Source organism: Rhineura floridana, chromosome 3 (assembly GCF_030035675.1).
Source record: "Rhineura floridana isolate rRhiFlo1 chromosome 3, rRhiFlo1.hap2, whole genome shotgun sequence".
Classification (NCBI taxonomy): domain Eukaryota; kingdom Metazoa; phylum Chordata; class Lepidosauria; order Squamata; family Rhineuridae; genus Rhineura; species Rhineura floridana.
The window spans coordinates 1,907,324-1,933,948 of record NC_084482.1 but is presented as its reverse complement, the minus strand read 5'-3'; the positions used below and the strand labels follow the sequence as shown (position 1 = coordinate 1,933,948).

At 43.1% G+C, this 26,625-nt stretch overlaps 1 protein-coding gene across 4 annotated transcripts in view; it reads right to left on the bottom strand.

The window, feature by feature from the left end:
• Positions 1-26,625, bottom strand: part of PDE4A (phosphodiesterase 4A) — a 373,782-nt gene that overhangs the window by 32,031 nt on the left and 315,126 nt on the right. For 3 of the 4 annotated variants that reach the window (XM_061613767.1, XM_061613768.1, XM_061613769.1), the window contains exon 7: positions 4,032-4,125. In XM_061613767.1, the coding sequence (XP_061469751.1) occupies positions 4,032-4,125 (94 nt within the window). Of the gene's footprint in view, positions 1-4,031; positions 4,126-22,150; positions 22,953-26,625 lie in introns of those variants that run through there. The other variant, XM_061613770.1, reaches the window with a different exon arrangement.

The following is a 26,625-nucleotide window of genomic DNA, read 5'->3' as shown; positions in this document are numbered from 1 at the left end:
TTGGGATTTAGGATTCTGTATCCCTTTTGTTTTGAAGAATATCCAACGAAGATTCCTTCCTTTGTAGTGTTGTCCAATTTGGTTCTGTTCTGGTGTGGAATGTGACCATACACTTTTGATCCAAATACCTTTATATGAGCCAAACTGGGTATGTGCCCATACCATATTTCGAATGGAGTCTTGTTGCCATTCACCTTTGTTGGCAAACGATTTTGTAGATAGGTGGTAGTATACACTGCCTCTCCCCAATGCTTCTGTGGGAGATTGGCATCTTCCAGCATTGGATCTCACCATCTCAATTAGGGTTCTGAATTTTCTCTCTGAGACTCCGTCCTGTTCTGGGTTGTGGGGTACAGTGGTTTGATGCTCAATCCCATTTTCAAGCAAAAACTGCTGGGTAGCATGTGACATGTACTCCCCTCCATTATCAGAATGTTGAATCTGTGGTTTTCTCTGAAATTTAGTATTCACCATTGCCACATATCCTTTGAGTTTCTGAAGCATTTGCCCCTTCTCCTTCAACATATAGATTACAGTGTATCTTGAATAATCATCAATAAAGCTCATAATATATCTATTTCCACCAGTTGAAGTGATTGGCATTTCACAAATGTCACTGTGAATCAACTCTAGGGGGCGCTTATTCTTCCTTTCACTCTGCTCAGGAAAACTGGGTCGGGTCCCTTTTGCTTTAACACAGCAAGTACATCTCTCTTTTTCTTGGCAGGGTTCAACTTTCATGCCTCTTACTAAATTATTCCTTTGAAGGGTATTTATCTTTGCAATGTCTCTATGCCCTAATCTCTGATGCCATAAATGTAAACAAGACTTGTTACAGCATTCTTTCACAAGATTAGCTTGTGGACTTTCCTGATCCACTTCATACATGCCTTTTCTCTTGGTAGCTGTGCATAAAATTTCACCATCTCTAGAAATTGTGCAGGAATCTTGTTCAAATAACACAGAGCACCCATTGTTTGTAGCTTCATTAACAGAAATTAAATTGTTTGAGATTCCTGGGGTCCAGAGCACATTCCTGAGATAAATTTCCTCAGTGCCGCTTGGAGTCTGGCAAAAGAGCTTAGCATCTCCCCGTGCCTTTATGGGCAGGACTCTCAAGTCAGCCAATTTAACTGTGGCTTCATATGGGGTTAAATCTTCAAACAATTTTTTTTCTTTTATTAGATGAGCGCTTGCTCCACTGTCAACATAGAATTTTGCATCATCATAACATTTTTCAACATGAGTTACTTGAAAGCCCTTTGCACTTTTCTTTTCTGTCCCTTTAAATTTTTTATTTCTTTCAGGCTTCCCTTTCTTGTCACATTGGTCTTCAAGGATTCCCTTTGTTCTCAAAATCTGCATCTGACTGCCTGTCCAGCAGCTTCTTTGCTAGCTTCTTTACTTAGGAAACAGGAGAGCTGTCCTTTTTCTGTAGCTGCTTTCTGAGAGAACTGCTCTCTCACTTCTGAAATAATCTCGTTTAGAGTTTTGTTTTGTTGTTGCATTATAACTACAATAGTCTCCATATATTTTGGAAGAGAGTCCAGAAATGAAGCTATCTGAACTGGTTCATGTGACTCTGTTCCTGCTTCCTCTATCCCTTGGACTAACACCATGAATTTAGTAAGATGTTCCTCAAAAAAACCATCCCTCATTTGCAAATTAATAAGACTTCTTAACATTGCAATCAGATGTCCCTGGCTTTTTGGATTATGATGGGATTCAAGAGTTTTCCACATCTCTCTGGCATTTTTAGAATTCATAATCAAAGCAATCTGTGCATTACTCACACATTTAGTGATGAGGTCTTGTACCGTTTCATCCTTCTCAGTCCAAATTCTTTGTTCCTCCCGAGAAGCACCTTCTCCTGGTTCCGATCCTGTAATAACTTCTAACAGCTTCTGTTGCTTTAGATGTTTTAGCATGCGAAATTCCCAAAGATTCCATCCTCCGGGTTCCAGTCTGTTGAGACCTACCCGATCCGTCATGCTGGCCATCCTGAAGTAAAAGCCTCAACTCTTCGCTGACTAAAAACTCTGAAGGTCTCTATTTTAGCTTCCTTGATTCAAACACAATAGCTCCTTTAATTGCTCAAATCTCCATTTGCATGGCTGGGCCCGCAACCCGTCGATAGCAAAGTTGCGTAGCCCTGCGGAACGGAGAGTATTGAGTGAGCTGTGTGTGTGTGTGTGTTTGAATCTTTGCTAAGATTCTACCTTCCCTGCAAATTAGTCAGACAGAGACTTTAAGCTTTAAAATAAGAAACAACTACTTTATTCTGGAAGTACATGCTTGATAGGAAAGAGTTCTAGATCTAGCTTAACTGGCTATGCTGGAGCAGCGAGCACTGGTCCCAGTACTCGCCCTCATCCTGGTTGAGAGGAGAGACAAAGAGAAGATGTCTACTCCCCTCTCGAGAGAAAGAGAACACAGAGAGAGGCAGGAGGAACTGGGATCAAACATCCTGTTGCTTATCAGTCTAGCAGGAAGGGAAGAGACAGCAGGATCAAAGGGATAGGTATAGCCTCAACCAGCAAGAGGTCTAGCTCTCTCTAGCTACCCTTTTTAACCCCATGCAGCCTCAACCCACCAAGTTGGAGTTGAACCTCATACATTCCAACATGTTTAAATGAGATAATGCACCCCCCCAAACTTGATAGAAACTGATAATGACCAGGAAAAATAAAGGTGCATCACCATTTCACTCACTCTTTTTGGAGGAACTCACCCCCATCTCCTTACAGTACCTTCTCCTCCCACCCCTGCAAGCTCTTTGCAGTGCCTCGCTTGTTTTCCTTCTGCTCTGGTGCCATTTTTCCCCAGTGGGCTTTATTCTTTACCAGCAATCCCAGCCAATGAATTTTGGCTACACAATGACATCACTGAGGGTAAAGAAAGCCAATGCTTGCCCTCAGTTTAAATTGGCGCGGGGAGCAGAGAATCTCTCTGTCACCAAGACAACCATGCTGCCTCTGTGCCAGGGATGCTTCTTGCCTTTCGATGCAGCTATTTCACTGCAGCTCAGGATGGCAAGGCAGGGAGTATCTTAGAGGCTTATTTGAATGTGGATGTTCTATGGCCCCATTAAATTACTTTCAATAGTGTGTATGTGTTTGAATAAGCAACCCCAGCCATGTGAAACTAGAAGTGGACTGGGGCTATGAAGTATCTCTATCTCACTGCTAGTGAGAAGATTTTAACTCCCATTCAAGTCTTGATTAATCACTGAAAAGGGGGTGCTGTGGAGGTATTTGTGTGAAAATATTCATGAAACTTTGCCTCTCCATTTAAGCCCAGCTCTAAGGAAAATAATGAAATATTAAGAGGTATCCCTGAAGAGATGACAGACAAATGTGAGAGAAATGGGTTAGTTCATTGTTCAATCTGGACAGGAAAAACAACAAAAAGGACAGGTAAAAATGAGGACTGTTTTTAGATTACAATCAAGATATGTATGCAAGGAAGACATATGAATCATAACCTCTGACAATTGATATATTTTACAGGCTTTATGGTAAAACTCTGAAATTTCTATTTATCAGGCAAAGATTCAAGACCTCTCAGGTCTTTTACCAGAACTGTTAAAGAAATTTACAAGTTTAATGTTTGTCAGTACATAATCAGGTATTGATGGGATTTTCCATTAAAATTAAGGTTGCTCAAAATATATTTATACCCCAGAACCCTTTCTAAAATAGTTTTAAGAACTCTAATAATCCTGAGGCAAAACTATGTAACGGTTATGTGTGAGTAATGAGAAAAAGTTGATGCTAGTTATGTTTTGTATGTATCTTGTTTTGTAGTACTGCACAAAATAAAATTATATTAGGCAACAATGTATTAAATTTTACTTTCTGATATTTCTGATTATATTTGAATGTCTCACTTGGAGCTGGTGATGTCTTTTTTTTCCTGTTGTGGAAAGAACATTTATTTTACAGTACTGCATAAATAATGTCTTTCCTTAAAGGAGTGTACAAGAGTCCAGGAGCAGGGTCTTGACGATCCAAAGCCATCTTTGCACTCACCTAAGAAGGTGTTGGAAATGTATTCAGAGACCTGGTTTCCAGAGCGGCTCATTTCAGAGAGGTGGGTTAGTTCACGGTTCAGCATTCTTTTGAACTGTCAGAGAGAGAGGGAGAGAGAAGGAGAGAGGAGTGAAAATGGACTTTCTGTCACATACACAGGTGTGAACGGGTCATGCAATTGTATGTGGCTGCGCAAGCCTTACAATATGAAGGATAGTCTCTGTTTGAATGGGCATGTAAACATAGGTTCTGAGAGTGAGAATAACAACATAAAAAGAGCTATGCTGGATTAGAACAAAGCTCCATCTTGTCCAGTGGCCAACAAGTTTCATGTAGGATGTTCAGAAGTAGGACATGGGAGCAACTCCCTGACACTGGAGGTAATATAACCATCATGACAAGTAGCCATTGATAGCCTTATTCTTCATGAATGCCTGCAAGCAGGTGCTTGTGAGTGAATGTGTGTGAGAATAAACTTGTGTGCTGTATCTTGAATCATGTGCTTTGCTCTAGTGCAAGGGTGGTTAACCAGCGGTCCTCTGGGTGTTGTTGGATTACAGTTCCCAGTGTCTGACATCTATGACCGTTGGCCATGCTGACTGGGGCTGATGGTAGCTGGAGTCCAGCAACATCTGGAAAGCTACACATTCTCCCTCCCCCCTACTCTAATGCAATGTGTTTCAAATTGTGTTCCTATGAATTCTTGGATTTCTATGGGAGTTAATAGGAGTTTTTCACAGAGAAAATCAGCAAATGCAAATAAGCTCGTTTACCACTTCCAATCTTCTTCTACCCCCTCATAGTGTAAGGCTGCAGCTAGGTTCAACTGGCGTAGCCAGCACTCTGTCTGAATAGAGTGTGTACCCAAGAATGCACACTTGAACCCTTTGTAACAGACACAGGGATTCATCAGCAGACAAATCAATGTGGGAAGAGTTCCATTAGGGTAGGAAGCTTGACAACCAACACTCTAGTAATGCACATTACTGTTACACCAACACTCTAATAACACACATTACTGTTACACATGTAATGTATTTTCATGTGTGTATACAAACATGTTGGGATTCAGGCTTTTCCTGCATATGGAGATGCTGTTGTGTGAATGTGGAGGCATAGTGTCTCAACTGCACAAGCAGTTCACAGACTTCCTATTCATACAACTGGTCTGCCACACCTGTGAGCATATGTTGCTGTTGTTTTCAGGATAGGTGTGAGCATTAGTGCAAATGCAACCCTAAGTATAGAAATTTGTCTTGCAAATGTGTGTGGACTGTCAAAATACCTCAGCTTCAAGAGAGTTTCACTGGAAAAAGAGTTGTGCTCACCTCTTATGAAGGTTCCTTTTTATCCACTGACTTTCAGACTAAATCTTCAAATCTTTTTAACAAAATGTTTTTAAAATTGTTCTGTATTAATATATTTTAAAGTCTGTTTTTATTATTTTTAAAGTGTTTTTAGTGCTTTTGTTTGCTGCCCTGGGCTCCTGCTGGGAGGAAGGGCTGGATATTAATAAAATAATTAATAAATAAATCAATCCCTGCTCTTGCCAAGGCCCACATCCTCTACCGCATCAGATGACTTCTCTCTCCCACACCACCAACCCAAACAAAGCAGACAAAATGAGATGCAGTGCACAGAACTCTTGAACATCCCATTGCCTCTATGAAACTCTGGCCTGAAAATACTGAAGCATCCCCACTCTGTCCCAGGGACATTTTGACAGTTTCTCAGCACCTCTGCTCTCCCAAACCAGCATTACAAAATACCAGTGCCCATCTAGCAAAACAGAAACACTGCTCTTTGGAATGCTAACCTAGAATCTAAAGAGCTTGGGATAGGCAGGGGGAATCTAAGCTGATCCATGGTCTCAATCAGCAATGAGCCCTCTAAATATTATTGGACAACAATTCCTATCATCCCTGAACACTGACCATGTTGGCAGGGGCTGATGGGATCTCAAGTCCAGCAACATTTCTAGGGCCACAGGTTCACCACTTTCCCTCTAGATCATGGATGGGGAAACTTTGGTCCTCCAGATATTGCTGGACTTCAGCTCCCATCATCCCTGGCCACTGGAGTTATAGTTCAGCAACATCTAGAGGGCTAGAGGTTCCCCACCCTTGCTCTAGATTGATACACTCAGGTAGAGGATGTGATGGTAGGTTTTCATTCCCAGTGTAGAAATGAAGTGGGATGGGATCACTGGGCATCAAAATCTTTGAAGGTTTTTTGGGAGGTGGGGTGGGGGAAATGTCTGGTAACCCTGCATTAAACCTACTTCTTGTTACCTTATCGATTCCAGAACCTGGGAGCCCCTTGTGTCTAAACCCCCTTCTCTTTCCTCAGCTCGTAGAGAACTCCGCACCAGGGATTTGGGGTGAAGAGACCAGCTTGCATTTCCAGTTTGGTGCCTCACATTGTTCTCATTTTAAAACCCACTTTGTCCTTGAAAAAACTCCCGGATGCTGCTCCCTGGCTAAAGGGTTGAGGTGACTCATCAGCTCATCAGCTGAGATGGGTGATGCTACAGACTGCCTAGCTGTGGCAGCCTCGGGGAAAAACCAAACGGAAAAAAGCCACCTTCCGGTCGGAGGGAGAGCTTCCACAGTGCTGCTTCAGCTGTTCTTGATTAAGGGCCGTGACGGTATTATATGGAAGTGTAATAATCCAAGGTGCACATTTCTCTGTTTCAGGACAAAAAACCCTTCCTTTTTCTTAAGACTCACTGAAGCACACAGCAGCTCTGCAGAAACACATGCTTGCCCTGTCCCTGCCAATCCCACACATATCCAGTTAGAGCCCACATGGGAATTCTGCCTCTTACTGCTGTGCATTTTATAACCCACTCCTCTCCCTAATTCACACTTGGCCTTTTTCTGCAGGGTGCCTGAGAAGTCAAATTGCTGCTCTGAGCTTCTTGGGGAAAAGGGCAGAATACAAACTTTGACAAAATTACTAGGAGAATAAATGATCCAAATCGCTCCTTCTTTGTGCGATATGGAAATCAGCTCAGCAAAGATGCAATGGCATCATATTTGGGGATTGTTAACATGGCTTTTAAGGAGCAAGCCAGGCATACTGTGTTGGTGTATCTGATTCCTAAAGGGCATGTGAATCAAACTGGAATGGTCCCCCCAAAGCCCCATGGCTGATGAGAAGGACCAAGAGTGTGTCCACCTAGCTTCCCGAGAATTGTATATGGAAAGGGGGAAGAGAGGGTACCTGCCACCTTCCAAAATACTTTCTACACTTGGATATTTATGGTATGACAAAGTAAAAGTAAATGTAGACTTTAATAATCATTTTATAAGAAGTCCTCTGTTGAAAATATGGAATAGATATAAACCAAGGTTTTATTCGAAAATACCATTATGTGTCTCAAGTCAAGAAGCGTTTTACAGAAGAGAAATGGCTGGAAAAGAGAAATGGTTAACTTATCAAGAACTATTAGAAAATGTACATGGAGAATATATAATGAAAGAGAGAGAACAACTGATAAAGGAAGGATATAGTTCTCAATGGTTTGCCTATTTACAATTGTTAGAAACATATAAAATGGACAAGAAAATGTATGGGTTTGAAATAAGTAAATCTGATTTTGAAATAGGTTTGTGTACAAATGATGAAAATACAATTGCAAAAATGTATAAACTCTTACTGAAAATGGATATGGAGGAAGAACAAGTAAAAGAGTGTATGGTAAAGTGGGCAAAAAGTTTTGGTTATAACATACAAATGGATCAATGGGAAAATATGTGGAAAAAAGGCTTGAGATTTACACTATGCTATAATCTTAAAGAAAATTTCTATAAAATGATGTGCCGTTGGTACATGACTCCAGAAAAGTTGTCAAAAATGTATAGTAATGTTTCTAATGTTTGTTGGAAATGTAAACAACAAGAAGGATCATTTTATCATATGTGGTGGCTGTGTAAAAAGGCAAAATCATTTTGGGCACAGATAGGTAGGATGATGCAAAAAATTCTAAAGATAAATATTCAGTCAAAACCAGAATTTTTTTTATTGGGTTTTATGGATAAACAAATAGAAAAGAAATATGGAAGAATAATATTATATATGATTACGGCAGCAAGATTATTATATGCACAAAAGTGGAAAATGGAATCAACACCAACAACGGAAGAATGGCTATTGAAATTAATGGACTTAGTAGAGATGGATAAATTGACATGTCTACTTAGAGAAAAATCGACAGACACATTTCTTAAGGAATGGAAGCCTCTCTTAGACTTTTTGTTGAAAGATCAAAATAAAATGATGATATTGGGATTTGACGATTAATTAAGATAGCCTATGGAGAAAAGTGATCCTGTATGTATACATTAAGGGACAGGTTTGATGTATATTATATACTTATAGCTGATCTGCGACAAATCGGAAGTCAACTATTTTATTTTTATTTTTTTTGTTGTATTGTTATGTTTTTTTACTTTGTTTTGTTTGTCTTTTGAAAAATTTGAATAAAAATTATTAAAAAAACAAAAACAAAATACTTTCTACACTTCTGGTTGTCTGCTACAGTAGCCAACAAGAAGAATGGTAGCTTCTACCTAGGCATGCTCTTAGCCTGAGAGTTAAACCAACCTGGAACTGTGATATGTGCAGTCTTCCATATCCTTCTCAGAGTTTATCCAGACTCTCTTTCCCTGCATAAGGAAAGCTGGCCAGCAACAATACATAAAGCCTGGAGCAGAGTCAGCTAAATGTAGCCTCAAGCAGATCCTGCTCAAAGCAGGTACATAAAAGAATTGCCAATGTTCAGGACTGGAAAGTGCTTTGGGAGACAGACTTCCTTGCTGCTAGGCCCTTGGACCCAATATATACTCTTGAGCATACCTGAAAAGGACTGACACAGGAATTGCTACATCTACAATCCACCTTCCACTGCTTGTGAGATTCATCCACTCAACTTCTTTTTATTATTTGCTGGCAAACAACATATCATTATGACAAAAAGGATTACGAGGACTAGGGATGGTAAGATCTGCCAATTTCGATACTCTCAGTTTCTCATTTTGCCAATCAGTTCTTATTTCTGGAGCAATTTGAATTTTTTGTTTTAAATCCTCATGAAAATTCTCCAGTATTTAATGCGAATTTCTCCCAATAAACACATTTTGGATGCAGTTTTGACTAATGTACACATTTTTGCAAGCAATTTTCTTGCCATATAGTGAATTTTGTATGTTATTTTTACTCATATATTCATTTTTATGCACACTTTCCCCTAACATACACATTTTGTAAATATTTTTGGGTTGGTGATCTGTATTGCAAAATTCAAATAAGTGCAAATTTCGAAGGATGGCTATGTTTTGCTCATATTGTTTTGGAAAGTGTGAATTTGATATATTTGGCCTGAAATGTGAACTGGATTGAATTTCTTGCCCTTCCCTAATTGAGGGCGGAGGGGCTTAAACATGGCAAAAACTCCAGGTGTATATGTGTGTGTAGTAGGTCTCTGCATGTTCAGTACAGAAACACATATTGTCCCCTCTGTGGGATTCCTATGAGTGAAGGCACACCACTCTATAGCAGGGCAGAAGGCAGATTTTCCTCTCACCACAACAGTGTCCCCAAGTGCAGCATCTTACTTGTTATCCCATAGGCGTTAATGGCATTCACTCACTTATATGAAAGTAAGACAGATTGTGGTGAACACCTGGCCCTCCAGATGTTGCCGAACTCCAACTCCCATCAGCCCCAGCAAGCATGGCCAATGACCAGGGATGGGAATTGTAGCTCAACATCTGGAGGGTCAAAGGTTCATCACATCTGAAGTAGGGGATGAACTCCGGGACCTTACATTGCGGTGGACGTTATATCAGCTCTCTGAAACTGGGAATTCCACCTGTGAAGAATCAAGCTTGGTCTGATCTGCACAGGCCTGCTCTGGGCTCTGTTTCTTGGTTACATGGCAGCAGTTGGTAAATATACCCACATGCACACCGAGTTCCTAAGACTCACCCTATTCACTGCATTTCCTTATCTCCTCTAACTCTTCTGTAAGTCATTAAGATTCTAATCAGACTTGTGAAAGAGACTTGCCTGAAACATTCAGCAGATCAAAGGCTGGGCTTGGACTTGGAACTATAAAACATCTCTGCAGGCCAGGAAGTACATTCTTCCTCCTACATCCACACTCCCACCAAATAAAGATATGCAAGTGGTTGTATTAAGCTGCTTCCATGCATGCCACTTAAAGCACTAATGAGTCTCTTTCCTGCTACGGGTGTGCTTGTGTAAAAGAACAGAAATGCAGTTTTAAATGTGTGATTGTATTAACTTTTTTAAATCAACTGATGACCATGTGAGAAGGTGGATTTAAAAATCACGTCTTTTGCATCACCTGTGAACAGAAGTGTTCTGTCTGGAGCATATTTTTACTCCTCCACTTGCATGTCAACATTTAAAGTAGGAAAAGCATAACTTGAGAACAATGATAAACATGGATTAACTGAAGCAAGGGTGATAATTAAAGTACTTTTAAGAGGATGTGTGATTTTGGCTTTGGCTTCCTACACAACATGATTGTTCTGTACCATGAAAACAAAGGCCAAGATTACATTGCCATTTCTGCTGTCAGAATCCCTTATGGCGCTGGCCATCATGACAGTAGACTGGGAAAAACTATATGGGGCAGTGGGGTACAGCACAGTAGGAGGAAGGCTACAGCAGTCTCAGATCTAACCATGGATTCTCTAACCATGTTTTCTGTCTAACATGGGGACCATCTACATGCAAAGCCAGCATCTCCTAACCTTTACTCAAATGTCACTAAGCTCCACTCATGTTCTGAAGCTGGACATAGCCCATAAGAATAGGCTTTCAGCTATTTCCTAGCCCACCCTCCTTTAGAACAGGAGCCTGGGTTCCCTGCACCTCTGGTGCAACAACTGCTATGGATGATTACAGATTACCTTTCATTAAGTGCTGACTTTCCAAGGCATACCTCTAGCCAATGGGTTGTCTAATCTGTCCCTACCAAGGTATTAAGGAGAATTTATACCCCCATAACAAAAAACTGAGGAAACAGAAGAGTGGTACTGCTCTTTCTCCACCCACCCCAAACAAAAACTACAGGCAAATGGCTTCCTGCTTCACTGAAAACACAACCATGCTTGTGACCACTTGGTAAATTATGAGCCACTTCATGGTCCTAGCACTCCCAAACAGCAGATGAGGAAATCAAACTGTGTCTAGGGTGTATCATGTCAGACAACATATCATGGAATAGCAAATAAATAAACTTCCCTACACTTAGAAAGTTCATTTCTCCCACTGCCCCAAAACTCTTCCTCAATTGCTCTGATTTCATATTTTTGCCACAACAAAGCTACATATCCCTTCTCCCTGCTTTCCATAACCCATTTCCTCAAAAGCTGCATGTAGCGGAACCACAAAGGTGGGGGGGGGAAGAGAGAAGTGATGTGAAAAGGGGAACAGAAATGGCATCCTCATCATCCCTAGCAGCCAGTCAGCTGTGCCTCAGACTTATCTCCATGGCAACAAGAGTCTCCTTAGCAACTGCCCGCGTCTTCAGACCAGAGGAAACCCTCTATAAAGAGGAGAATAGAATCCCTTGGATTTAACCCATTCTCCCCTGAGTGCATGCACACAGATACCCCTACCGATCTTTGGGGGAAATCTGTATCCCTATGAGCTCAAAATTCAGGCAGGCAGTGCCAAATACCCTCACAATCTGGCCACCACTTAATATACCAAGCACTGGAGATGGAAGTAGGGAGGTGTGTGTGAGTGAGTGAGAGAGAGAGAGATGGTGTTATCTCACACTCCCCCACACTGCTCTTGTTTAGAAATGACAACACTGTTTTTTATAACTTGCTCAACTGAGAAAATAGGCACCGCCTGCATTCACATGTCAAGGTAAACCAGAAACCATGACTTACCATGCACAAGTGAATCACGCCAGCTTCACTCCTCCCCTCCCCCTCCTCACACTGGGAAGAAACAAGCCACGCCCCTGGCTTAGGGTTACCCCCCCCCCCGGATTTGGATGTGAGGTTTATTTTGCTCTCAGTGATATAATCTGTAGCCCAGGTTGGCTGTTGACTTACTGACTGTGTTTTGTAGGGAGTGAAACAAACCATGATCCCTGGTTCAGGTACAACATGAAGCCTGGGATTATTATTTGTTTCCCTTTCGCACTACTGGGAAGGAGACAACCCAGATACGTGTATTCTTATATAGTCTTAGCATGCTGTGGGATGTGAGCTACTAACAGAAGACTGAGTATCTCAATTAGGTCACAGGGCAGTATAATAAAGGAGAAGGTCAAAGAATATCTAGACAATGTGAATTATTTTAAACCAGCAGAGTTAATGCAGCATTTTATTCAACAATCTCCAGAGGCAGAGGACTGTGCACACGATTATGGCTGGCAGGATGGTAGGCAGATCTCAGTTACAGGACATAGTCTATGAGGAAGCGCTCTTGCACAAGCACCATTGAAATGAACAGGAACTGCACAACAGCACTGTAGTGATCTTGCACACTTCCCATTCACATCAGTGCAATCATCCTGGCAGATTGTATCCCATATTAATTAGAGCTGGATTTTTTTTTGGGGGGGGGGAAGGGAGTAACATTTGTATTTTCTACCTCAGGCATCAAAATGGCTTTAAATGAATTTGAAACTTACTAGGCAAATCACATTAATAATAGCTGTTGTATTTGAAAATCCATAGAAAACATTTCTGGCCCTTCCTGAAGAAAAGTAAATACAACACCTATCTTTTAAATACAGAAGGGGGACAACCTATGGAATTATAGACCTGCATGTGTTAATGCTAGGAAAGATATTACAAGGAATAAAGCAGTATGTTCACAAATGTTTTGAAGAAAACTGTGTTAGTCCCTTACGCCATCCTTTTATGGAAGTTTGGAAGATATGAACTAGAAGAAAGTATTCCATAAATTTGTAGAGAAATCACACATGGATCAAGGTCAGATTGGAATAAGGTTCAGTACTGATATTGGGCAGTACCACTATCAATTCTGTAGATGATACAAAATCGTGAGGGATTACAAACAGAGTGAGATGGAGAAATTGTGGCCCTTCAGATGTTGTTGGATTCTAGCTCCCACCAGCCCCAGACAGCATGCTGGGAGCTGTAGTCTAATAACATCCTGGACACAGGTTTCCCAACCCCTGGACTAGAGAACAGGTTAAAAAATTAATAGTTCTCAAGAAGTGAAGAGCTAGGCACAGATCAATAAAATGAAATGCTTCAAGGACAAATGTAAAGTACTAAGATATGAAAGACAAAATGCACCATTGTAAGAAAGGGATCTGACTAGGAAGAACACTTCTGATAAGGTTGTAAGCATTACATTTGACAACACACTGAACATGAGTCAGCTGGGGCCAGTATGCATTCATTAGAATCAAGTGGTGAAGCTTCCTATACACACAAAACTATCAAGGCAGGGAGAAGAGTTCAATCTAGCTTTCTCACCGACATAATTTATTTGCAGAAAGAATACGCAACCCTTCCCTTCTGCACTACCTGAAGTGATATAGTCCAGAAAAAAACCCATACATTTATTTATTATTTGATTTATATCCCACCCTTCCTCCCAGCAGGAGCCCAGGGCGGCAAACAAAAGCACTAAAAACACTTTAAAACATCATAAAAACAGACTTATTTATTACTTAATTCTGCTGAAAGTACTAATTGGTCCTAAGTGAAGTTCTGTGAGATACAAAGTGTCAATGCCTTTTTAGGCTTCATTAAATTTTAATTTTAATATTTCTTGTAAACCACTTAGAGGTTCTGTTACAATCAAGCGATGTATAAATGTTGTTAAATAAAAATAGATAAATAAGAGCATTATTTCAAAAACTTGGGAAGAACCAATACTAGTATTTTCAACGCTGATAGGATTTTTATTTAAAGGCCTCTGAGGCCTCTGTTCTGGTCAGAATTTAAGAGGGTTATTGATGAACTGCCTACGGCCATACTACTCTGAACACGGCCGGTCTTGTCTGATCTCAGAGGCTAAGCAGAGTCATGCCTGATTAGTACTTGGATGGGACACTGCTTGGGAATACTAGGTGCTATGGGAACACACCACCTCTAAATACATCTTATCATGAAAACCCTATGAATATATCCAAAAAGATTCATAGGGTCGCCGTAAGTTGAAATCGACTTGAAAGCATATAACAACAATTGATGAACTGGAAAGGATTCAAAGGCAAATCTTACAAGAAATGTTTGAAAGAACTAGGTATGTTTATCAGAGAGAAAAGAAAATCAAGTAAGAATATATTAGCAATTGTTTCCCAATACCAGAAAGAAAGGTGGATGATGAATTGCGTATTCTTGTCAAGTAACTCAATGAGAATTACTTCTAAGTGAATAGGTTTAGGATTGCACACTTGTGGCGTTTACCAGATGGTCAATTCAAATCCCGTTCCTGGCACATTTAAGCTTTTTTTGGGTAAGGATAACCCCGACTCTTCTCAATCATCCCAGAGCATAGGACACTGAATAATGGGCTTAAGCTACAGGGAGCCAAGATTTTGACTGAACATCAGGAAAAACTTCCTAACCATTAGAACGGTACGACAATGGCACCAATTCCCTAGGGAGGTGGTGGGCTCTCCAACACTGGAGGCATTTAAGAGGCAGCTGGACAGCCATCTGTTAGGTATGTTTTAAGTTGGATTCCTGCACTCATAAGCCCCTCCTACCTGTACTGTTCTATGACTATATGACTCTATAACTCAAGGAAATAGCTACCCATAAATAATGGACGAGGTAAAAAAATGTGGTATATATGTGGTAGTTGTACTGCTATCCCCCCCCGGTATTATTTTTTAAAACTCTAGGTTATGCATACTCCAGGGCTCAAAAAGGGAAGTGCTCAACCTCCACAGAAGAGATTTGCAGTGGTGCTCAAACTGGCAAGTCTCAACAGCCAAATCTGGGAGAAGCACCCTTTTCTGTTTCATCTCAGTGGGAAGTTCCTTGGAAGTCTGAAAGCTAATTGCCTTATATATAATAATAATAATAATAATAATAATAATAATAATAATAATAATAATAATATTTTATTTCTTAGTCGCCTATCTGGCCGAATTAACAGCCACTCTAGGCGACGTACAGAAAATTAAAATAACATATAAATACAAATACAACATCAAACTCTACTTAATCTAAACCCACCCACATCTTTACAGAATAAAACTAGATTACCCAAAAGTCCCGTAGGCCCGCCTAAACAGCCAGGTTTTTAATTCTCGGCAGAAACCTACCAGGGAGGGGGCATGGCGAAGGCCACATGGCAGAGAATTCCAGAGGGTGGGGGCCACAATCGAAAATGCCCTCTCTCTGGTCCGCACCAGCCTAGCTGTTTTAACTGGCGGAACCGAGAGAAGGTCTTGTGAGGCTGATCTCGTCAGGCGGCATATTTGATGATGCTGGAGGCGCTCCTTTAGATAAACTGGACCGAAACCGTGTAGGGCTTTAAAGGTTAACACCAACACCTTGAACTGGGCCCAGTAAACAACTGGTAACCAGTGCAGATCTTCTAGCACTGGAGTGATATGATCACGGCGGCGGCTGTTCTTAATCAACCGTGCCGCCGCATTCTGTACCAGCTGTAGTTTCCGGACTGTCCTCAAGGGTAACCCAATGTAGAGCGCATTACAGTAGTCTAAGCGAGAGGAGACCAGGGCATGTACCACCCGTGGGAGCAGATGTACCGGAAGGTAGGGACGCAGCCTCTGTATTAGATGTAATTGATACCAAGCTGCCCAGCTCACTGCCAAAACCTGAGCCTCCATGGACAGCTGGGAGTCAAGAATGACCCCGAGGCTGCGAACCTGGTCCTTTAAAATAAATAAATTGATAGAAGACTTCTCTACACTGATTTTTTAAGCATTGCTTTCTATGCAGTTCTTCTTTGCAGGAGGACTGCTGCTTAAGATCACAACATATGCATCGGTAGGGCAGTATGTCATTAGTGACATCATCAGCACTATGCAATAGGTACCCCCAACACTTATGCAACCACATCCCAGACAGCACTCAAAAACACAATGAAAGCTAGAGAATGAATCACAATCCCCCAATATATTACACTTTCCCAATATACTGCAATTTTAGAGCTAGGCAAATGAGATTTCCCTGAAATAGAGGCTCTTCCCTGAGAGACTATATCTAGACGCCATGCATCAAATGAGCAACAGTTGTGCTTTTGTTGCTTTATAAAATGATTACCTAGAAAGGTTCTTAAGTGAAACACCAGGAAATACTGCCTACTGGCTGGCATGATTCAGCAAAGAAATTAGCTGCTGCATGCATGCATGCATGATCTTTGGAGACAAAGTGCTGTGACGTATTAAGATAATAATGGCACGTGTAGCCAATTTCTGAATTCATTGTTACAGCACCCAACCAGGAATTCAGGAAGTGTCCAGGGCAACCTTCCCCAGCTTGGTGCCCTTCCAGATGATGTTTGGCTAGAACTCCCATTATCCCTGAACCATTGCTCATGCTGGCTGGGGATAGTGGGAGCCATAGTCCAGCAGGATCTGGAGGGCACCAGGTTGAGGAAGGCTGGCTCAGAGTATTTTCCTTCTCAAGGGAATTCCTGCAGTAAGTCAGCTATGTGAAGCACATCTACTCTATTTTGAATCAGTACCAGTCCCTGTAAAATGTAGAGCAGGGGTGGGCAGACTACAGACGTGTGGGCTCTACATTGGGTTTTTTTGGAGCCAAATGTTTACAAAGTGATTTAGCAGGGCAAACATGCACTTAAGAATTAAAGAAAGGTAAAGGGTGCCTCTAAGCACATGTTCAGCCCAGAAATTTGTTTTTGTCTTAGTCTTTTCACACAAAAATCCACTCCAAATTTTCTTTGTTTCAGTAGCCAAAGAAAGGGAGACAGAAAGAGAGACTTACTGTTGGAGCTTTTTTAGTGGAAAAAATGAGGTGCCAGTACTAATATCTTACTACTGTGGGTACCAAGTGCTGTGGGTTCCAGCACAAAACAGCTCCCATGGGCAGCAAAAAGAGGTGCTGGTGCTCTATACTGGAAAGAACTGTCACAAAAAAGTCCTGCTTATAGTTATTGCTATTGTTAAACAGTCTAAGTCAGAAGCCTTTGCTGATTTACTACATGTCACCCAGAGCTCTACCAGTGGATCCCAATTTACCTCTCCTCTACCAGTGCAGAGCCCAGCATTCCAGAGTAAATCAGAATAGGCTGGAGCAACTGGCACATCTGGTTTGCAGGGGTAGGAAGTGCTGAAACAGGATAGGGACAATCAGCCCAAGACATTTTGCTGCCCCAGACAACTACGCCAATGACATGACTTCCCTATGCCACCCCTCTGTCCTTTGGGAATTTTTTCAATGTGCAACATCTTGTTTAAGAGCCAAGAGGTGAATTATAAGATCTGCAGGACCCACAGTTTCCAGTTCAATGTGAAGAGGCCACAGTGGGCCGTCTTGTAATTTTTTGAGTGGAGAAACAGTTTTCATAGGAGAGCACTATTTGTGAATACAAAGCACAGATATACCAGTCCTCATACATTTGTAGTGTGCAAAGAGAGAGATGTGATCACACTGACAAGCCTCTTCCAGATTTCAAAACTCTGGCTTGGCAGATGAGGGAAAACGCCCTGTGCCACCCAAGCCTCCCAAATATTGCTGTGGGTCACCATCAGAAAAGGCAGTGAACTGAGCTCAGTTTCAACCCACCCTCTATTAAGCGGGATCTGCAGTGGGAATACAAAGCCATAAAAAAGAGTGTGTGTGTGGTACAGGTACACGCTCTCTCCAAGAGCCAAAACATCATACAGAGGGGTTGTCTGACAATGCAAAGAACTGGGAGTCAGGAGCACTCAAGCCAGCTGGACACCCAAAGTTTAGATTTTTGATGGTTTACACAAGCATTGCACAAGTTTAATTTTATAAGAAGCTAGCAACAGCCCAGCTATCGCCTCTGCAACAGTTAATTCTCCTCATCCACCCCCCTCCCCATCATGCAAACTTGAAATGGGTATTGCGTGACTAAATTGCAAAAAACTGAAAATTGGCCAGGTCATGTTTTGACTGATTATTTGGAAAGCCTTGCAGTATCTTCCTTTATCAACACAGCAGTTCCTTTCTCCTTCCCTAATCACCACACACAAGTTTCCCTCTCTTCCACCCTGACCCTCCCAAACCAGGGAACATTAAAAAAAACATGGCTGCCTTCTGCAAAGGCTTCCTCACCGCAAGGAATGCAATGAAAGTGGCCAGTTCACTGTAGACGGTATCCAATAAATGACACACAGAGTAGATGTCCTGACCCACAGAAGGCATAGACAGGTAGGAGCAGGGAGGCGGAACCCCCAGACAGAATTGGAGCACACAGCTTATGTTGGGTTCTGCAGTCTGGTGATGCTCACAGCAAACTAGGTTAAATTTTTTAGTAGAAAAGCACAGTTCAGGAGAAGCAGCCCATTGTGTTAGGGGAAGATATGGATTGGAAGGGGGAAGATGCCACAGCACACACATCACCACCTGCAGATCAACAGGTGGAAGCAGATTTGAGAGGTCAATTTGATAAAAATGAGTTGACATACATATGGTATCACTGCTGCCCCATGTCTGCAGGAAGGAGACTTAGAAGGCAAAAGTAAGTAGGCCTGGAGTCCCAAGGGTTTATTGATAAGCTAGGTGGCAATGGCACTTCTTCCTGATCCACCCCCCACCGAGGTGAGACGAGATCTTGCTATATACAAAGAATCAGCATGGCATAGCATGCTGGCCTTCAGTCTCATGCAGACTGCTCGAAGGGTACCACTGCCATTTTCTATTTTGTTGTTAAGGGTGGGGGTCCAAAGAAAGAACAAACCAAGAAAAAAAGACACAGTGGGGGAATGAAAGACAGATATATACTATAAACAACTAAAAGTGAGTCTGAGTCCCAGATTACAGGTTCAGGGCAAAAGACAGGTTCCAGGTATGGAATGCCTAAGGCCACTGGCATAGTGGATAAAGTTTTGGATATTGGGTTTGAATCCTTGGCCAGCCCTGATGCTCACTTGGGGACCTTGGGCCAGCATCTCTATCACAGTCTAACAAACTGAACAGGGTTGTTGTGAGGATGGAAACACTGGGAAAACTCCCTAAGCTCCCTGGGAGGAAGGGTGAGATGCATACATGACAGATGGATACATCAAACCGTCCAGGTGCTAGGAATCATTTGTACTGCAAACTGAGAGCAAATTGCTATGACTTCAGATTTCAGATGTTTGGGTTTATGAGGCTGGGCCCATCAGTGCTCCTGCCAGTCTATTTGCACTATACTGACCTCATCACCACCTTGCCCCTCCCCCTCTACCTCCCAGTAAGCAGCAACAACACAGGCAATGGGAGGTCAGGTGAGCAGCCCCAGCCCATCAACTGCTACTGGTAACAAGGCCTGGGCATTTCTCTCAGCAGCACCATCTACAACAGGTGTGGGGAACCTTTGGCCCTTCAGATGTTGCTGAACTACAACTCCCATCGACACCAGCAATCATAGTCAATGGCCAGGGATGATAGGAGTTCTGGCTCAGCAACATCTGGAGGGCCAAAGGTTCCCCACACCTGATCTACAAGCTCATCAACAAAAGGATAAAGACACCGCAAAGAAATGCAAAAGAAAGAGGGCAATGGTCCAAGCATGTTTCATCAGAGACCACACGTAACCAAGAGGTGCAGATCCTGTTTTAAATCAGGCACTTGCCTCGTGTCAGTGATTTGTAGTTAAAAAGGAGGTTGTTTTTAGATTTTTTTTAGGTCTCTTCACTAAAAGCCTAAAGGAAGAAACAGAAGGCTGGCATGTAACGAAAAGTGTGGGTCTCAACAAAGCACAGGAAATAAAGCACCAGATGAGAACTCAGGATTTCCAGCTCTGCCACAGACTGCTTCAACACTGCCACCTCCCTCCAGAACAGCTCTAGTTGCAACCTTGTGAAGTGCTCCGAGAACTAGGGATGAGATGGACAGTACTATTTCTGTCAGTTTTTTGTCAAATGTTTGAACTACCACATAATGGAAAGGAACACCTTCACCCTTGCTGTATTAAAAACACATTTTTTTTAATTTCTCAAAAGAACTGAGCTCTTCTGAAAACTGGGCCACAAGCCATGCAATGGTCCATTTGTTTCTTAGTTTGGTGTCAAAATTAACACCAGATCCGAGGGGAGGCCTTGTTTTTTTTCTGAGAGCCTGAACCCCTAATCATTATGACTCAAGAGGAGTAGGAGTCTTTGCTGGGGGGGGGGGCAGGGAAATATAACCATTAGCGATTTGCCTGAAGCAGAACAAGAATGGATGCCAAATTTCTCAGAAGTTGTATGCTAAGGCAGGAATAGGGAACCCATGGCTCTTCAGATGCTGTTGGACTCTACCTCCCATCAGCCTCAGCATAACCAGTAGTCAGTGATGTTGTAGTCCAATAACATCAAGAGGGCCACAGGTTCCCCATCTCTGTATTGGGCTTAGCATTCCCTACTTCACTGGCTTGTTTACATCAAATAACTCTTTGCTCTGCTATCTTGCCTCCTTTCTTCAGCTGCCCTATGGAGACATTGTGTCAACAGCAAGGGAAAATGGGAATACATAAGACCTACTGAAGGTCAATGGTTGGCTAGTGGACAGCCTGGAGGGCTAGCATTCAAATTGCAGCTTAGCCATGGACTCACTTTATAGGCTTGGGCAAGTCCCTCTCTCAGCTTCAAGTGCCCAGTGGCCAACCAATGAGGTGGTAACCAACCTCGGTAGTTTTGCTGCAAGGATAAACTGAGTGGTGACTTCTAGTATTAGATAACAGTGCTCATAAACACAGACCCCCCCCCAAATGCAGTTTAGTGAACACTTCTGTCCCACTGCACCCAAGACTACACACCCACAGATTTCTGGCACACTGCATGTTCATGCAGACACACCGTTCCAGCAAGGCTCCTTACAGAGCCACAACACAACACATGGAAATACACAATCCCATTGATAACCTTTGATGCCCACACAGTTCTGGGGAGGCACACGTGCAAGTACCGACAGCCACACACCGTTCATCCTAGACTCAAAACGATCATTCTCATAGTGACCTCTACAAAAGCACAATGACATTCAACCCCCAAAGACCAACAACTTTTGTCAGGTATGCAAAAACTACCAAAACTGACACAAAAACTGTAGGCTCACATTCAAAAGACACAAGTCCCAATGTAAAATGTATAGACTATATATCCAAAGCACAAATGTAGCAGAGGCTCTATTTGAAATTCATATCCAGTTATACAGTGTAAGTTAATCAGGCCAGAGAACAAAAGAGCACTCATGCACACCAAGATTCCTTGTGACCTCTACATATACAATCCTGAAAACCCACAATTCTGTGGGGTAGGCAGTGTTTGTAAAATCTGCATAACCTAAAATGAACAAAATTGGTATACCATCAGTTGTTGATGCAGAGTCCTAAGCACATGTAATTTAATTGACCCACACACAATAACAAGGAAATACCACCCCAGAGCCCATGTGCAGAGGAAGGTATATTCTTCAGGTAGCTTAACATGCACAGTTCCACTGAGCTGGTCAATGCAACACACATACACTCACAGGGCAGCAGACACACTATATAAGGTAGTCTCTCTTCTAATGATCACAAAATCGGGAGAGCATGAGAGGCGGGCTACGAAGTCTGTACGTCTTTCTAACCATGGGGAGAACAGGTAATACAGAAGTGGCAGCAGTCCTAATGTGACATTGTAGGCAGGGAGAAAGGACATAGGCCTCCTCCTCCTCTTCCTCTTGGCAGGCACAGCACGCCACACTCCCGGGACTAGGGTGTTGCAAGCAGCAATCCCCCATCTAGTTATGCCCATTTCTGACCTTCACAGGATGCACACTACATTTGGCTCCTTCCACTGACCAGGCATTTCCCACAGCTATTCTGATCAACATTATCTAAGCACAAAGTTGATATCATCCATCAAATAGATCTCTTTCTCCCCCCCACACCCCCCTCCCCAGTTTTATTCCTCCATACTCCCTTCCCTTTTCTCAGGTATATCTAATTACCTGGTCCCACCAGCCAACCAGCCATGGTTTCGCACAGGTCTCACAGAAAAAATCCACTAAGGGCATCTTCCGTTCTCTGCCAGTGGGCAGCAGAGGCTCACTGGATTACCCACCAATGTGGTCTTCCCTCTCTCCAGGCGAGTGGCTGATCTGTGATGCCCCCTTTCCTTGGTGTTGATAAGAAAGGGAGGGGCTACTCCCTCAAAGCCGTCCCTTCCATGAGCAGGTTTGGGCCTGGCATGGCTCTTGCTGGCCAACCTGCCCTGCACGAGGACCCTCACATCTCTGCTGCTCCCACTGATGCTCCCACAAGAGGACTGTGGACCAGGGTGATGTGCAAGATAGGCCAAAGCCTGAGAAAGCCCCGCGTCTGGCTGTACTGCAGATGAGGAGGGAAATACCCACAGTGCAACGCTGCTCCAGCTACAAGCAAAACACAACCCCCCCCCTCCTTGTGTGTGCCTTCCCCTCCTTCTCTGGTCACATCTTCAGTGCACGGGGGTGAGAGATGAAAAAGTCCAGCAGCTCAGGAAGAAGAAAGAGGATGAAGACAGCTTCAAGCAGAGTCACTGCAAAAACGAATGATTTCTTCCAGGTGGAGCCAGCGGGAGATTCCCAGCCAGTTCTGGGTACCACATGGCAGCCATCCAGCTAGCAAGGGAGAAGCTGCATTGCTAAGAGGCACGTCCTCATCATCTCTCGGGTGTGTGTTTGAGGGCAGCAGTCACCACGGAGACGGTACCTCCTAGTATGGCCTCAGACACAGCTGCATCCCCAGCTTGGTGTGTGTGTGTGTGCGCGCGTTTCTTTCACTGCAGCACTCAGTGGATGGGATATGATGTCAGGTGGCGATGAGAGCAAGAGGGGGAGTGGAAGTGAGGAGAGAGAGGGAGGGAGGGAGGGAGGGAGGGGAGAGGGAGGGAGGGAGGGAGGGAAGAGGAGGGGAGGGAGAGAGAAGGTGGTTAAAAAGGAGCACATAAGAAAGAACTGGCCAAACAAATTAGGTGGAGAGCAGGAGAAAGTGAGAACAAGGGTCCAAATAATCCATGTTCCAGAGCTCAGGGCCTTGGAGAGAAAAAGCTTCCAAGGCTCCAGCCTCCCCATCTGCAACAGCCAAGGAATGCCTGGCCAGATTACAGAACACTCCACAGATGGTGACCGGGTAACCCAGCTCTATTCTGCACAGTGGAGGAGGAAACTGATGCAAATGAGGCATAAAGAAATGCATGTGGAGTCTTTGAGAGCTGCCTCTTGCCTCACATCCAGCTACTAGCTCCAGACCCAGCACCCAGAGTGGGGCTGGGAACAGAAAGGCAAGATGGTCTAGCTTGGAATAGGCTGGACACCAAGACTCTGTGGCTCTCTTCCAGCCCCCTGCGCTCTGATGGGAGCAGGGACAGCATGTCTTTGAGCAAGGGGTAAGGGCCAGTGGCCAGGGATTCTGACAATTATAACCGGTATCAATATTATTTCAAGTTTTGTGAAAGGTGTGGGATCCAGTAAAATTGTACTGGAGGGATGAGAGCTGGGGGAGGCAAAGGAGACAGGAAGAAGCTAAGAGTCATAGGTCTGATTGCAGCAATGGTTTCCTTTGCTACTGTGTTGTATTCACATGACCTATTCCGGTTCAGTGTGTCAAAATCTCTTACGTTTCCACAAGCAGACTTCCAGTAATTTTGCTTCTTAAAGAGAAAAAGAAAGGAAAGCTATCTGTCACCACATTTGTGCTTGGGATACCATGGCAATTGCTTCTCCCCGAGTGCATTAATACTGCCCCTCCCTTGCAAACACTGCTTGAAAAGTAAAGCTGGTGCAGTAATGAGAGTGTATCACCCAGGGACTGCTGAAGGACCATCATTAGATGGAGGAAATATTTGCAAAGGGGCTCATTGTTTAATGTGTTTCCCCCCTCCCCCATGCACATATTCCAAGAATCCCCCCCCCGCAAATACCAATGGTGAGAGTTTTGGTTTTTCAGCTCACACATCTGAGCTCTGCCTGAATCCCTTTGCTCTCATCAGTCGAGCCTCCTGCTATCCACAAACCTAGGACGCCCTGTGGCAACATAAAAGCCACACAGCACAGTGGTAGGACAAAAAGCCCTTCAAGGGGACACTGCTCACGCTTCTGGCTGATGAAGCAGGACAATTGGAGCACAATGATGGGAACAGCCCAGCTCAGCCTACACAGATTCATTGCTACTGTGTCTTTGCACAACAAATACATAATATGATTGCATATGCCGATTGACAGAAGTAGGCAGAGGTACACTTTATACCAGCAATGTCACACCCTCCCCATTTTCAGAAAATGCTGGTCAAAACATGACCCACTCATCTCCTTGTATTCTCCACACACACACACTTTGCCAGCTCTCTCGCTTGTTATTCTCACAAACAACTGCTTTCCATAAGGTGTCCAGACTTAAAGTGAGCAGACTGTGACCTATTTCAGCATAAATATACCAACCAGAATAAATGTCGGTTCTTTCACACGTAGCCGTGAATCTCTCTGTGGGAGGAGGAAGCTTAACTTGTTTATGTTTATTTTCTGAAGTATGGTCATCCCAGAAGATTTTGTTGCCCCAGAAGTTGCACTGTAGTATCCAGGCAGGGCACCATAGAATCCATTGCAATTTCACAAAGAATGCTGGGACATAATTCTCATATCAGGGAGACATGAATTGGCATCCTCTGCAACACTGTGAGAGATCTCAGGGCTCACTCCTAGGCCTGTATTTTGACTTTGGAAAGGTCCTGAAATTAAGGTGCCCTCAGAACAAATCTTTTCTTATTATACAAGCACGGAAGAGCCTTTATTTATAGCTGAAGTGAAAAAAGGTGTTCCATCATGTTAAACTGCGATTACCAACCCCAGGTCATTCTGGTTGTTCATGTAAGCACAATTGATAATGGAAACATACAAACCTTAGACCCAGAAACACTTCCTTAACAAATCTGTCAGTTTTCATGGTGATATTGGAAAAACTCATGGAGAATCCACAGGTTAAAATAAAAAAAAAAGGCATAAAGAAACACAGAAGTGCTTTGGACATTTTTCTGAGAAGTTCTCGTAATTTTTACCCTCAAATTTTAAAATACCTACAGCACTTGTAGTTCTATCATTTGATTGTCCCATGTGAGGTGCTCATTTTGGTGTTTTCAAGTTAAAAAAACCCCAGTGGTTGAATGTTAATAAATTTATGAAAATGACAGTAAATCACTCTGCACTGGAACTACTATCAAAATGGCCAACTGGGAGTAAAAGAACTACAAACCAGATGGCCAGTTTGAAAAACAGTGGGAAAACTGAACTACAATCAAGATGGCTACCGGGAGTAAAATGACTACAAACAAGAAGGCCACTACAAAAAGCCTTTTTGGAAGGATTAGAGGATTCGAGGGCCAGCATCAGAGGATGGCCAGATTGGGGCCTGGCTGAGGACCCCTGTGGCCCAGAGGGTGGAAGGGTGGCACTCCTATTCTGTGATCCTTGGCAGCGTCGGGTCTTGCAACTCGACCCTGCTGCGGATTGCGGAAAGGGAGCTCCCAAGCACTCCCCCAATGCAGACAGCGCAGTCTTCAATAAGCCCACCAGCATGCCCCACCTACCTCTCCCGTTAGTGTGAATGCCGTGCATGCTATACGCGCATGCCTACCATCACCCAAGATGGTGGCAGGGGCTGACTTAAGGGGCTGAAGTCCCCGCCACCATCTTGGTTGAGAGCAGGCACATGCAATATGCTTGGACATCATTCACAAGACAAGAGAGGTAGCCCCGTGCCACCTGTATGGGGGGGGGGTATTGGGCTGTGGTGCTGCAGGCCTGGGGCAGGCTGGTGCCCAAGGGCCCAGTCATGTCTAGGCCCAGCCCTGGAGGATTCCTTGGCAAATGTGTAATGCAGGAATGCAGAATCTTTTCCAGGTAAAGGGCATTCTATTGTGGGTAAATATGTGAGGGCTACACGCCAGTAGTGAAGAGCAGAAAAGGGAAAAGTAGGTATTACAAAATATGTGACCTTTACTTTTATAAACTACGATATATTGTAGCTACCGTGCAGTAGTTAGAGATTTCTGCACCATGGTTCTTCCCCTCTCTACTTTATTCTCAGAACAGAGGTTTGCACATAATATAAAAAAATTAACAGAGTTGAAATCTAAAGGTGGAATGACTGTATAGGTGTAAATCCCATTGAACTCTGCAAAGAATAAAAGTATTCCTCCTTTACAAAAAGGTGGCAGATTCTATAATAAAAAAACCTACAGTTTAAGAATGTATTTATAGCTGCATACCTGTACACCAAACTCTAAAAAGCAGAACAACTGGCCAGCTACAGTGGATGTTGCAGGTGAGCAGAAGACCAGACCTCTCCTCTCAGATATTGTACTGCCCGACAAATTTGTACAAATGCAAACACAATTTGGGTTGGTCTTTCACAGTCCAATCCACTTCCTGTGTAGTTTGGAAAAATTTGG